Source organism: Podarcis tiliguerta (assembly GCF_965153285.1).
Source record: "Podarcis tiliguerta genome assembly, chromosome: 12".
NCBI lineage: Eukaryota > Metazoa > Chordata > Lepidosauria > Squamata > Lacertidae > Podarcis > Podarcis tiliguerta.
The window spans coordinates 10,630,212-10,642,495 of NC_139545.1; the positions used below are offsets into that span (position 1 = coordinate 10,630,212).

At 40.6% G+C, this 12,284-nt stretch overlaps 1 protein-coding gene across 11 annotated transcripts in view; it reads left to right on the plus strand.

The window, feature by feature from the left end:
• LOC310660456 (uncharacterized protein) overlaps positions 1-12,284 on the plus strand; it is a 91,194-nt gene that overhangs the window by 7,181 nt on the left and 71,729 nt on the right. For 9 of the 11 annotated variants that reach the window (XR_014503366.1, XR_014503367.1, XR_014503368.1 and 6 more), the window contains exon 2: positions 1,005-1,081. Coding sequence is in view for 2 of the 11 variants with exons in the window: in XM_083405245.1 (XP_083261371.1) it covers positions 1,005-1,081 (77 nt within the window). In the remaining 9 variants the exon portion in view is untranslated. Of the gene's footprint in view, positions 1-1,004; positions 1,082-2,879; positions 3,011-11,189; positions 11,359-12,284 lie in introns of those variants that run through there. The other 2 variants (XR_014503373.1, XR_014503374.1) reach the window with 2 other exon arrangements.

The following is a 12,284-nucleotide window of genomic DNA, read 5'->3' on the forward strand; positions in this document are numbered from 1 at the left end:
CTCCAAATGCTTAATTTTGGGTCCTGCGCCTAATCTTTGGCGTCTTTCTTCGCTGAAACTCACTTTTCAGATAATTTGCAATTATTATCTTTAAAATGGGCTGGTATAATGGGTTGGATCTGGACTAAGTTTGTTGCTTTTAGACTGAAATCAGTCTAAAAAGTTGGGTTAAATTCCTTTGATTTCAATGGGAATTAAGTGCAACGAATGAATCAAGCCCAATGTGCTTAATTTCAGAGTTATTTGACAGTGTTATTTGGAGTTGCTACTGAAACATGGTGGAAATTTTTCCTATTCCCCTCCTAACACTATTTTGCTGCACAATCGCCCATCTCTACTCCACATCACTGGCGGCGGCTGGGCAAACAAACAGTGTAATCGCACCTGAGAATGATGGAAGAAGCTGTATCACACATTATGGAGGGGGTGGCGGCTGCCATTTAAAGTTTTGCTGTTTTTGTAATATTGAGTTCTGCCTCAAGCCACACATTTGATTGTTCTGGATTGTACAACTCTTTCATTGAAGTCAATGAGACCTCAGAATATTTATACCAGGCAATCAGCTCATCTGGAGCTGATTCCTATGTGAAATATATGTGTCAATGGAAAACCTCAATAAATCTGGCATGAAAGCTATGTACAAGAGCAGCTATGGATAAAAAATACTCTCTCCTATTTAGAGACCTTTTTGCAATGTTACCTGGACCCTGTATCCCAGTGTAACTATTAATCTTTTGTTTATTCTTTCACAAGTAGTTGATGGACTTAAAAGCATCTTTCTGCACATTCAAATTCCCTGGACGCAATGTCCTCATATTAATAAATTTGATTACTTGAGCAGCATGATACATCTGTCTTTCAAGACATGATATGAAATGGCAACATTCAGAGCGGTGGTGAAGCATTAAGTAATTTCCCACCAATAAATAATTTTAACAGTGTCAAATCCTCTCAAGTATTTTAGAATTAACTTTGTTAATTTTTGTTGTTTCTCTCTTTCTTAGAACATGCAAATTAATGTGATGAACCAGCAGAGAAGTGGACACAGATTTTCTGCTAAGACAATCAACTTAATGAACGGGTAATTAGTGTTAAGAACATTAGTAGCATTAAAGCTTAATGAGTTGATTCTTCAGCATGTCACATCCCTCATTCCACAGTTTACTAAACTAAAAGTTTATTCCTCTTTTTGAAATGAAGAATGCTTTTAGATATGAGGTAGAATAGAATTAAGTGGGAGGGAAGGGTATGAATTATCGGCGTAATTAAAATGAAACAACCAAGAAAGTAGTTCATTTTAACTGGCCGTTTTAGTCGCGTTAAACTAAGAACTTGCAGAAATGCAAGGTGTAATACAGTTTATTAAGATTTACAGAAATGAGACAACGTATTACTTTTCCGAAAGTTAACTGAAGGGAAAATATTGCAATATAGAGTGGGGCCATTTTTAATATTTTTTTTGTAGTTTTCAGGAACATGTTTACAAAATGGTGAGAGGCCCTTATGGAGACAGGGGTTTTATAGAGGCCATACAAAGAGCCAGGTGAAACAGACCCACCTCAATTTTTTCTCCAACCATAGTATTACTGTGGGATTTTTGTTCAAACAGGAATGGCAAAATTGGACTCGGGGGTCAGTTTTTGTCAAATTTATATGAAGCATAACTTTTTAGGATTCAAGTGTCTATTGGTCAAATTATGTCCTAGATCAAATTTACTGCAGCTGCTTGCTAGCAGAGATAACAAGATTATTAGGCTCGTGAGAAGCTTCAGACAGAGAGGGTCATTTCCAGCGCTGCTCCGCTCACTGCTAGTATGGGTTTAATTTAGCACAGCAAAATTGTCATGAAATGTAAACAGCCCAGACACAAAGCCTGCTATATTCGCCAACACTCCTGCCTTGACAGCAAGAATGAAATAAATTAATGATGTTTTATTCACCTGTCAAAAGGAAATTGCTCAACCCAGCTGGGTGAGCAGGCAGAGGTTTGTTAAAACCAGATTCACAGATGAGCCGCAGCCCTCAAGAGCGCATGACACTTAGCCCAAATTCCAGTCAACAGATCCACCATAATCAACAGCCCTCAATGGTTATTCTTGCTTTATTACCTGGGATAACAGGGTAGACTAGAAATTCTATGTGGTTTCAGATGAAAAAGCCAAGCTAGATCAAGCAAAATTTTGATTCATCTGTCTGAAAATTAGATTATACTTATCAATTTCTTTTTGAGTAACAGAAACCAATATATATAATTAGGCAGGTAGGTGGAAAAGCAGTAATTTTGTTTAAATAATCCTCTCACATTTCTGAGTAACTTTAAGTTAGTTTTTAAAGAATGCTCAGAGCTTGTCATTATGCATGATCTTTGCCCAGAAAAGTGGCATATAAATATTTAAAAATCAATTAATCACCACTGCCCTTTAAAAACTTTGTTTACCTTTCCCAGTAATAAAAATAGGACAGGATCTGTGGATTTTTGCATTGTGGAAAGTGTTGTGGCACAAGATTTTTGTTTCCCTGGCAATGACCTCTGCTGTTGTTCTCCTATCTTAAATATTCCCAAATGACTGTTTTCAGAATATTCTTCTCTTTCCCTGTACTGCTGCTCCAGATATGTCACCATTATCAATTAAGCAGTTTGTGACATCCAATCATCTCTCCCCCATTTCCATTCCATTTGCATTCTGAAAGTCAATTGGGCAGAAAGATTAATCGGAATATTTATATTATGGTTTAACAAATGCAGTACAGTGATAAATATTCAGCACCTGTCAGAGTGGCCATTCATTAAAATTAGGGGAGTAGATGAGTAAGAAATAATCAATGCTTGTTAAGGACAGCCACCAAGAATGGGAAAATATTTGCTCATTATCTCCTAGTTTTATCTGGCCCTTTGGCTCATCAACATTCAGCCACACTGCAGAGAGCATGAAGGAGAAAAACTGCAAAAAGACAAGGACAGGAGAGAGGAAAGGAAAGTGATGGCATCTCAGTGTTGTCCCTTTGTACACCTTTCCCTTGGCACATGCAGACGGGCATACAGGGGTTGAAAATGGCACAGAGCATGGACTATGCAGAATTAGATAAATTAACTGGAAGGGTTCGAAACCTGCGGGACCAGAGATTCTTAGAAGACTGGAGTAAATATATGAAGTATTTGAAAAGTAATTGTAATGAACAGATTATGCTAGGAGGACTGCAATAAGTTTTGTAAGGAGGACTATTTGAAATATTGCAGGAAAGACTATGAGGAGAGTTACTAGTTAATGATAATTAAGGGAGAAATTAAGAAATGCAGAATACGTAATAGAGAATGAAAAATCATCAGAGGAGTTGACGGGAGTCTAAAATATTGTATAAGATAAGAAGTTATGTTATATGATTGTTGAAAATGATATGTTAAAGAAACCAATAAACGTGTGTGTGTGTGTGTGTGTGTAATGGCACGGTGCAATCTGCCAATATGAACATCACAGAGAAATATTGGGCACATAGTGGGTGAGAATTAGAGCTGAAAGAGCGTGTCAGAGCCTCCCTTTGTCAGTGACTTATTGGCACTCCTCCCAGAAAACAATCACTTACTTGTTTTCCCCTTCCTTCCTTTCAATCTCACTTGCTTTAGCGTCAACCAGGGACTAAATCTATGATGTACTGTGAGACAACTGCAAACTATAAGTGGTGAAACTTAGTGCACAGGGTTCAATGTGTATTACTAGATGTTCCTCATGGTCCCGTCCAACTCTACGATTCTGTGATTCTATCTCCACTCCCCAACTCCAAAGATGAGGGAGATCCCACCATCCGGAGTAAATTGATTAATTTTCCTGATGATTGCTAGATGTTTGTAATACTTGTTTGGGTTCTGCTGTCAGCTACAGAAATCCTACAGCAAGAGAGGACTATTGTGCTCATGTCTTGTTGAGGGCTTCCCACAGGCATCTGGTTTTCCACTCAGAGGACAGAATGCTGGACTAGAAGGGCCTTTGGCCTGATCCAGAATCATAGCTGTCAACTTTCCCCCTTTTTAAAGGGGAAATCCTTTTCAGAATAAGGAAATTTCCCTTGAAAAAAGGGAAATGTTGACCGCTATGCTGGTAGCTTTGAGAACACTATTCAGCCATCTCGTCCTCTGTCGTCCCCTTCTTCTTGTGCCAACATCAGGGTATTTTCCAGGGAGCCTTCTCTTCTCATGAGGTGGCCAAAGTGTTAGAGCCTCATCTTCGGGATCTGTCCTTCCAGTGAGCACTCAGGGCTGATTTCCTTCAGAATGAATCATAGAATAGAATCATAGAATCATAGAGTTGGAAGAGACCACAAGGGTCATCGAGTCCAACCCTCTGCCAAGCAGGAAACACCATCAGAGCACTCCTGACATATGGTTGTCAAGCCTCTGCTTAAAGACCTCCAAAGAAGGAGACTCCACCACACTCCTTGGCAGCAAATTCCACTGTCGAACAACTCTTACTGTCAGGAAGTTCTTCCTAATGTTTAGGTGAAATCTCCTTTCTTGTAGTTTGCATCCATTGCTCCGTGTCCGCTTCTCTGGAGCAGCAGAAAACAACCTTTCTCCCTCCTCTATGTGACATCCTTTTATATATTTGAACATGGCTATCATATCACCCCTTAACCTCCTCTTCTCCAGGCTAAACATGCCCAGCTCCCTTAGCCGTTCCTCATAAGGCATCGTTTCCAGGCCTTTGACCATTTTGGTTGCCCTCCTTTGGACACGTTCCAGTTTGTCAGTGTCCTTCTTGAACTGTGGTGCCCAGAACTGGACACCGTACTCCAGGTGAGGTCTGACCAGAGCAGAATACAGTGGCACTATTACTTCCCTTGATCTAGATGCTATACTCCTATTGATGCAGCCCAGAATTGCATTGGCTTTTTTAGCTGCCGCGTCACACTGTTGGCTCATGTCAAGTTTGTGGTCAACCCAGACTCCTAGATCCTTTTCACATGTACTACTCTCAAGCCAGGTGTCACCCATCTTGTATTTGTGCCTCTCATTTTTTTTGGCCAAGTGCAATACTTTACATTTCTCCCTGTTAAAATTCATCTTGTTTGTTTTGGCCCAGTTCTCTAATCTGTCAAGGTCATTTTGAAGTGTGATCCTGTCCTCTGGGGTGTTAGCCACCCCTCCCAGTTTGGTGTCATCTGCAAATTTGATCAGGATGCCCTTGAGTCCATCATCCAAGTCGTTGATAAAGATGTTGAATAAGACCGGGCGCAAGACAGAGACCGGGCCCAAGGCAGAATGGTTCGGTTTGATCTTCTTGCAGTCCATGGGACTCTCAAGAGTCTCCTCCAGCACCATAATTCAAAAGCATCAATTCTTCGGCGATCAGCCGTCTTTATGGTCCAGCTTTTCTCGAAGCTACCAGCATGAGTTTAACCAAACTGCGGGAGGCAGGGGAAGACAGAAGTGCCTGGCGTGCTCTGGTCCATGGGATCATGAAGAGTCGGACACGACTAAACGACTAAACAATAACAAATGTCCAGAATAGCTCTTCTTCTGCATCTAGAAATCTCTTTAATCCTACCCCACCACTCCTTTTGTATTTTTATTTTTTTTGACAGAGGTGGGGTGGATAAGCTGGGAGCACTCCATTGGTGGTGTAAAGTCCCTTTTTAGGTTCTGGAGTCTGAAGGAGCTGGGGAGAAGAGACTTTCCTTCTATGCCATCTTCAAGCCAAATAACTTTCCATGCAGGTTGGGTTGGGTTCTTGAAAGAAGGAAGACTTTCAAAGTCGAAATGATTAGATTTCAGCACCTCCGTTGTCCCTCGCAACAGCGAAATTAATCTAGGGATGGATAGAGCTGGATGGCTGAGAGACAGTCATCCATTGAGCCATCTGCCATGCAGATCTTTCCTCTCATTATCCCAGTAAGCCAGCAGGCGGTTGCAAATTGAAACATGTTTCAGTAATGTTTACGATGTCCTTGTGTGGCGCACTTACTGTAGACATAACAGAGAGAAGTTAATGGTGAATTTATTTTCAGTTCATTTGAGTCATGTAGGGACAGAGGAAGCTGCTTTGTATCAGGCCAGACTGATAGTCTTGGTGAACCATTGCCCACTCACGAGGGCATTGTAACTGTGACATAGTGAATTGAACAGAATGAAGACAAGGTGGGGAGTATCAAATTCTGGCCTTGCACAGGGCACCACTGGAATCGGAAAGACCAAAGTCCGCCCCTGCCCATCATTATTATTTTTTCCTGTAACCTAAAATCCAGTGCTAGAGTGCAACTGTCCTTTGTTCTGTTGAGCCCTAAATTTCCTGTCAATCAGAGACTTCCTGTCTCTTAGTATAAGCAGAACTGAAAAAAGACAGGAAGATCTAGTTGTTTGATGCTGAGTCCTAGAAATGTAAAATTTTCTAGTCTCCAACTTCTCCCCTCTAGGGCTTGTGCCTGAGAATTCCTTAAGTGTCCACTGTATCTTTGCAAGGCAGGAGGATGGAGAGAAAACCAGAAGTTGTTCTGTGCCTGGATTTCAAAAGAGCATTCTCTGTATAGAGTTTGCACCTCTCCAACTTAAACTGTGCTGGGACAAAATATGAAAAACGCTATGCAGTACATTAAAACTTTATAAAAAAGATTAGATAGAAATTTTTGTTGTTTTTTTTAAAAATAATGAGATCTTATATTTGGATGTTCAAATATGTTTTTAAGTGCAAAACATAGTTACTTACAAACCTCAGTATGCTAATATGAATCTCCAAGGGCAGGTTTATTGTCCTGTTATTTACTTCCTAGCAGAAAACCTATTTCCAAGCCAAAATCACCCTTTCTTTATTGACGTCAATAGAAGTAACTCTGGGAAATCTGAGTCAATGTCTTAAATATTTTATAATCTGTAAATCTTCTGAAATGAGGCACTCCTGAAGAGTTTTTGCAGTGAGGTAAAACGAAGCCTAGGCCAATCATATTAAATCAAGAAACAGCACCTGGGATATTGAACGAACATAAACGGGCAAAAAGTGAAAAAGCATAATATTGAACTGAGTTTTTTCTACTTTCCTCACATTCGTGGTTCAGTCCCAGGTGTTATATCTTGATTGCATCTTATCTATTGATCATGCAGAATTTATTTATTTCACAAGATTTGTGTACTGCTTGATTGTAAAAAAACCCCTCAAAGTGGTTTGCAAAAAAAGAATGGAACAATAAAATAATCAGTGAAGAGCAGCTGGAAACAATTATTCAAAACATTCAAAAAATAATTAAAATCAACAATAAGCTAAAAATCAGGGTAAAACAAATGTCAAAATTCTGCATGTCTGCATAGGCTTTCCTAAGCAGGTACCAAAACGAGTACAGTGAAGGTCAATTGGCAGGGAGTTCCAGAGTGTGAGTACTTCTTATTGAGATTGACTTCTTATAAATGTGGAATAAATATTATGCATCACCTGTAACAGCAAAAGGGGGCAAGACCATCTTGTAAGTAAAATGACACCAAGTTGTTATAATAAATTAATAATAATAATAATTTTTTATTTGTACCCCAGCCGGAGCCAGGCTCAGGGCGGCTAACATCATAAAACTAACACAGTATGCAAAGAACATAAGAACATAAAAACAGGCAATCAATTAATTAAAATAGAGTGGTACCTCTGGATGCGAACGCATCCAGAAGCAAATGCAACCCATGTCTCCGTGTGCGCGGGTCGCGATTTGCCGCTTCTGCGCATGTGCGTAACGTCATTTTGACCGTCTGCGCATGCGCGAGCGGCGAAACCTGGAAGTAATGTGCTCCGTTATTTCCGGGTCGCCGCAGCGTGCAACCTGAAAATACTTATCCCGAAGCTACTTCAGCCCGAGGTATGACTGTACATCTTAAAATTAGTTCAGAGCAAATTAAAATCTGGACTGATGGCAGTCCACGGGTAAAATTGAGAGTGGTTAATATTCTCCAGGGCCAACTGTTACCACTGGTCTTATAAAGGACCTGTGAGTGGGCTAGGAGGCATCTTTAATGCTTGTTCTTATACAGAAAGAAAAGAATCAGACTGAACTCCGACCAAAGGCCTTCACATACTAATAGTAACACCTTGAACTTAGCTCAGCAGCAAATTGGCAAACAGTGCAGGTCTCTGAGCCAGGATGTTATATGCTGACAAGGTCTCACTCCTGTCAGCAACCACACTGCAGCATTATTCACTAACTTCATCTTCCGGAGCAAGCAAAAGGGAAACCCTACAAAGAGCACATTGCAGGGATGTAGTCTTGAGGTAAGGTAAGGAAGTTTAGGAAGTTAGGCGGCAAAGACAGGGAGTTAGTGGGACAAGGTCATTTCTAAGAGGCCTGAACTGGCTTATAAAAATGGCCTGAGTTCTTCCAAAATAAGAAGTCTTCCTTCCTTCCTTCCTTCCTTCCTTTCTTTCTTTCTTTCTTTCTTTCTTTCTTTCTTTCTTTCTTTCTTTCTTTCTAGAACGTCAGTAGTTTCTGAGGTAATCTCAGGTTATCCTGGATGCTTGTCCATCTCTAGTCACAGTTCATTTTCCTCCCTGCAGGGTTTCGGACTTTTGTTTGCCTCCTGAATATGTGGAACGCTGTTGGGGGGAGCTGCAGTAGATAAAATTAGTGGATGGTGGGAGGTCTAAGCACCTTTCTCCCACCGCTGCTGAAAACTGCTGCCTACAGAAGTCATTTTGCCTCGAAGAAGCAGCCATTGAAACTTTGTTGTACACATTTGTCTGTGATACTTATTCCGTCCCTTCGGCTCTTTATTCTCTGGCTCTCCTTTCACAGCTACATTTTCAGACTCTTATCGGCATCACAGAGATGTCTCTGGGCTCGGGGTTGTGTTGGCACTCCCATTAAGCATACCCCAGGGCAGTGCTACCAGAACAACATAAAAGCATTGGGACTTGATATACCTGCCATGCTCAGTTCCAGCATGTAACCATGTAATTGGCCTTGCTTAATAGAAACGGGCAGATTAAATACTGTTTACCACCAAAGCAACACTAGGTTGAGTCCTCTGCTAATTGCTTTGCCACATTGTCAATAAATCAGTTGCCAGGTTAAAACGGAAATTAATGTGGTCAAGTGTAAGCATTTGAGACTTGGGAAGAGAACAGCCCTTACAAAAGGGTTCTCCTTAACAGACTTCATCCGCAGAATGAAAACAGGCAGGGAAATCTATGGTTCCTTTCTGCTAATAAATGGACGATAAGAAACGTTAAGCAAACAGTTGTGACAAGTGTGCAAACGAGGAGCAACAATAAAGCAATTATGGCAGGACACATTTGTGGAGGCCAAGCAGTCAAGCTCTCTTTCTTTTTTCTCGTTCTTCTTTTGTTAGTCATTTGTCCAGTGTTGGTATAAAGCACCAAGTTCAGATTAGGAAAGATAAAGTCAGAAGACTATTAATGTTTGGGAATTTGATACTGTCACCTTACTTTGACAGATGCCATATCATAAAAAATCAGACCCCCTTTCCGTACTATATCCTGAGGAGTTGTGGAGGATGTTGTCTTTTAGAAAATGCAGTTCATTTTGTCTGTTCCTGTTTACTGCAGATACCTGGTTGTTGTTGTTTGTTTAGTTGTTTAGTCATTTATTCGTGTCCGACTCTTCGTGACCCCATGGACCAGAGCATGCCAGGCACTCCTGTCTTCCACTGCCTCCCGCAGTTTGGTCAAACTCATGCTGGTAGCTTCGAGAACACTATCCAACCATCTCTTCCTCTGTCGTCTCCTTCTCCATGTGCCCTCCATCTTTCCCAACATCAGGGTCTTTTCCAGGGAGCCTTCTCTTCTCATGAGGTGGCCAAAGTACCTGGTTGTAGTGCCACCCTATATATAAGTGTGTGTGTGTGTGTGTTCATTCCACAGTCAGGAACAAAAATGTTTGCATGGTCTAATGTCACAGAGTTGGCCAATTTAAATGGGTAGATTGCTGGGTTCATAGATGCATAGAAAATATACCAGAAACTTTGTTTTATCAAACAGACAAATACTAGCATGGCAGATTTATTTTGTTGCTACCACAATAATAGGATGAGGGCAGTATTTTCCTAGTTTTTAAGTGTGCATTTTAAAATGCACCATTTATAGAGCTGGTATACTGCAGTGACTATTATGAAGGCTTTAGCTACAAGTCGGAAGTCATGCAGTTGGGACAGTTTGCCTGGTCAAAGGAAGGGAATCGAGGGTGGTATCAGGAAGGCTCAGCAACACGAGAAGCAAAAATGCTAAGAAAATCCATCCTACCTCTCACTGATATAGTCTTGGGCTGTACTCCTTCAAATGACAGTAGGGACATATGTGATTGAATGCTCCTTCATAGGGGGAAATTCTATATAGAAAACCAGCACCTCTGGGGGAAGACTAAATCCCATCTGCTGAACGTGTAACTCTGGGAATTATTTTTATTTTAGTATACAGAAGAGCAGTTATTCATGTAAGTCCTCATGCATCTAAAGTGGTGCTGCTCAGATACAGTCTGAAACCTTATTGAGGTCTAGACCTTAGGCTGGTTGATTGAAGCGGCCATGCTAAAAAACAACAACCCACCAAAATAAAACACAGGCACGGAATTGCGGTTGCAATCCTGAAATTGCTAGCATGTGGGTGGATTAGCAGGAATCCATTCACTCTAATTGGACTCCAGCAAAGGCCTGCCCACATAGAGCTCTTTGTAGAGCCTGTCTAAATTAGTTCTCCTCCTTTGCTCAGGGAAATACTTTTCTCAGAAAATACTCTTTGCCTGTCTACATTGTCTCTGACAGAAATGTATCACAATGGGAGCATGAAAAGAAAGCCATCAAACAAAACCATATTCCATATAATAAACTGAGGTTCGACTTTAGAATTTTATTCCTCCTTCACATCTTTCTTCACCCATTTCCCCCAAACCTTCTAATTTGCTACTTGGGGAAAATAAGCTAACAGCAGGAGAGGAGAAAATATTTTCCTTGGAGTTTTACAAACATTTCTTCATATAATATTGGCTATAAAGACATATTTGAGCTGTTTCTTACCTGCGGCATGAGGAGTTTCAGGGTTTTGTTTGGCCTGGCCTTTAAAGCAAACCGACCTGGTTCATGTTTCTTGAACTAACACAGTTATCTTCTGGTTTTCGCACTTCTCTCAATTTTGCCACGTAGTTCTAGGTTTTAAAATGCACCAAAGTGTTTACCAATATGAGTGTTTTCAAGGTTGTCTCTCTTTTTTTTACAGTGCATATTTTGTGAAAAAAATATGTACAGAAATAACGAGCGTTTTAAAGAAATCTGCTGGATCAAGCCAAAGGTCCATTAAGCATTGCACTGTGTTCTCACAGTGGAATCCCACAAAACAGGATCTGAGTGCAGCAGCCTTCTCCTCTTGCTGTTCCTAGCAAGTGGTAGTCAGAAGTATACTACTTTTGACACTGGTGGTAGAACGTGGCCCTTGTGGCTAGTAGCCATTGATAGCCTTCTCCTTCATGAAATTGTATTCTTCTCTTTGAAGGCCATCCAGGTTGGTGGCCATCAGTACCTGCTGTGTGAGTGAGTTTTGTCAACTATGTGCCATGTGAATAAGCTCTTTGTTTTGCCTGCCCTGAATCTTCCAACATTCAATGCCCCCAAGTTATCGTATTTATAAGTGACAGAGAAAAACTTTTCTCTATCCACTGTCTCCACATCATGGATACTTTTATACACCTCTTCCGTGTCTCCTCTTGCTTGCCTTTTCCTTTAGCTAAAAAGTACCAGCGTTGGAACATTTCCTTGGTGGGGCTATTCTGCCATTCTGTTTGCCCCTTTCTGAACCCTTTCCAGCTATAAAATCTGTGACGCAATAAGGGTGAGACCAATTATTGGTCAAGTGTTATGGAACAGATTCATGAATGAACACATCCAGAACCAACGCAGTCCAAAAACAGACTGATCCTTCCATTGGTTCCTGCGACTATGGACTAAGGCCTCTAAGGCCTTTTGCACATTTTCCCTCAAGGTTGCTATGCCGCTGCTGACTTTGCTTGACACGTCCAACAGTTCAACAGCAACCTTCAGGGGTCAGTTCACTTAATTAATAAACTGGAATCGCGGTTTCACCAATTTGCTTTCAATTGATGGCAATGCAAAAAGAATCTCGTTGTGAATTCCACACGGTTCCTTTCATTCTTGGTGCAAACTAGGAAAAAGGTAGTTTTATTTATTTATTTTTTTAAAAAATAATATTTATTAGATGTTTAATAGTTACAGAAGGGACAAAAAAAGAAAAAGAAAAAGAACAATAAAAGATTTAACAAACAATACATTAAAAACAAAAAGAAAAACAAAAAATCAT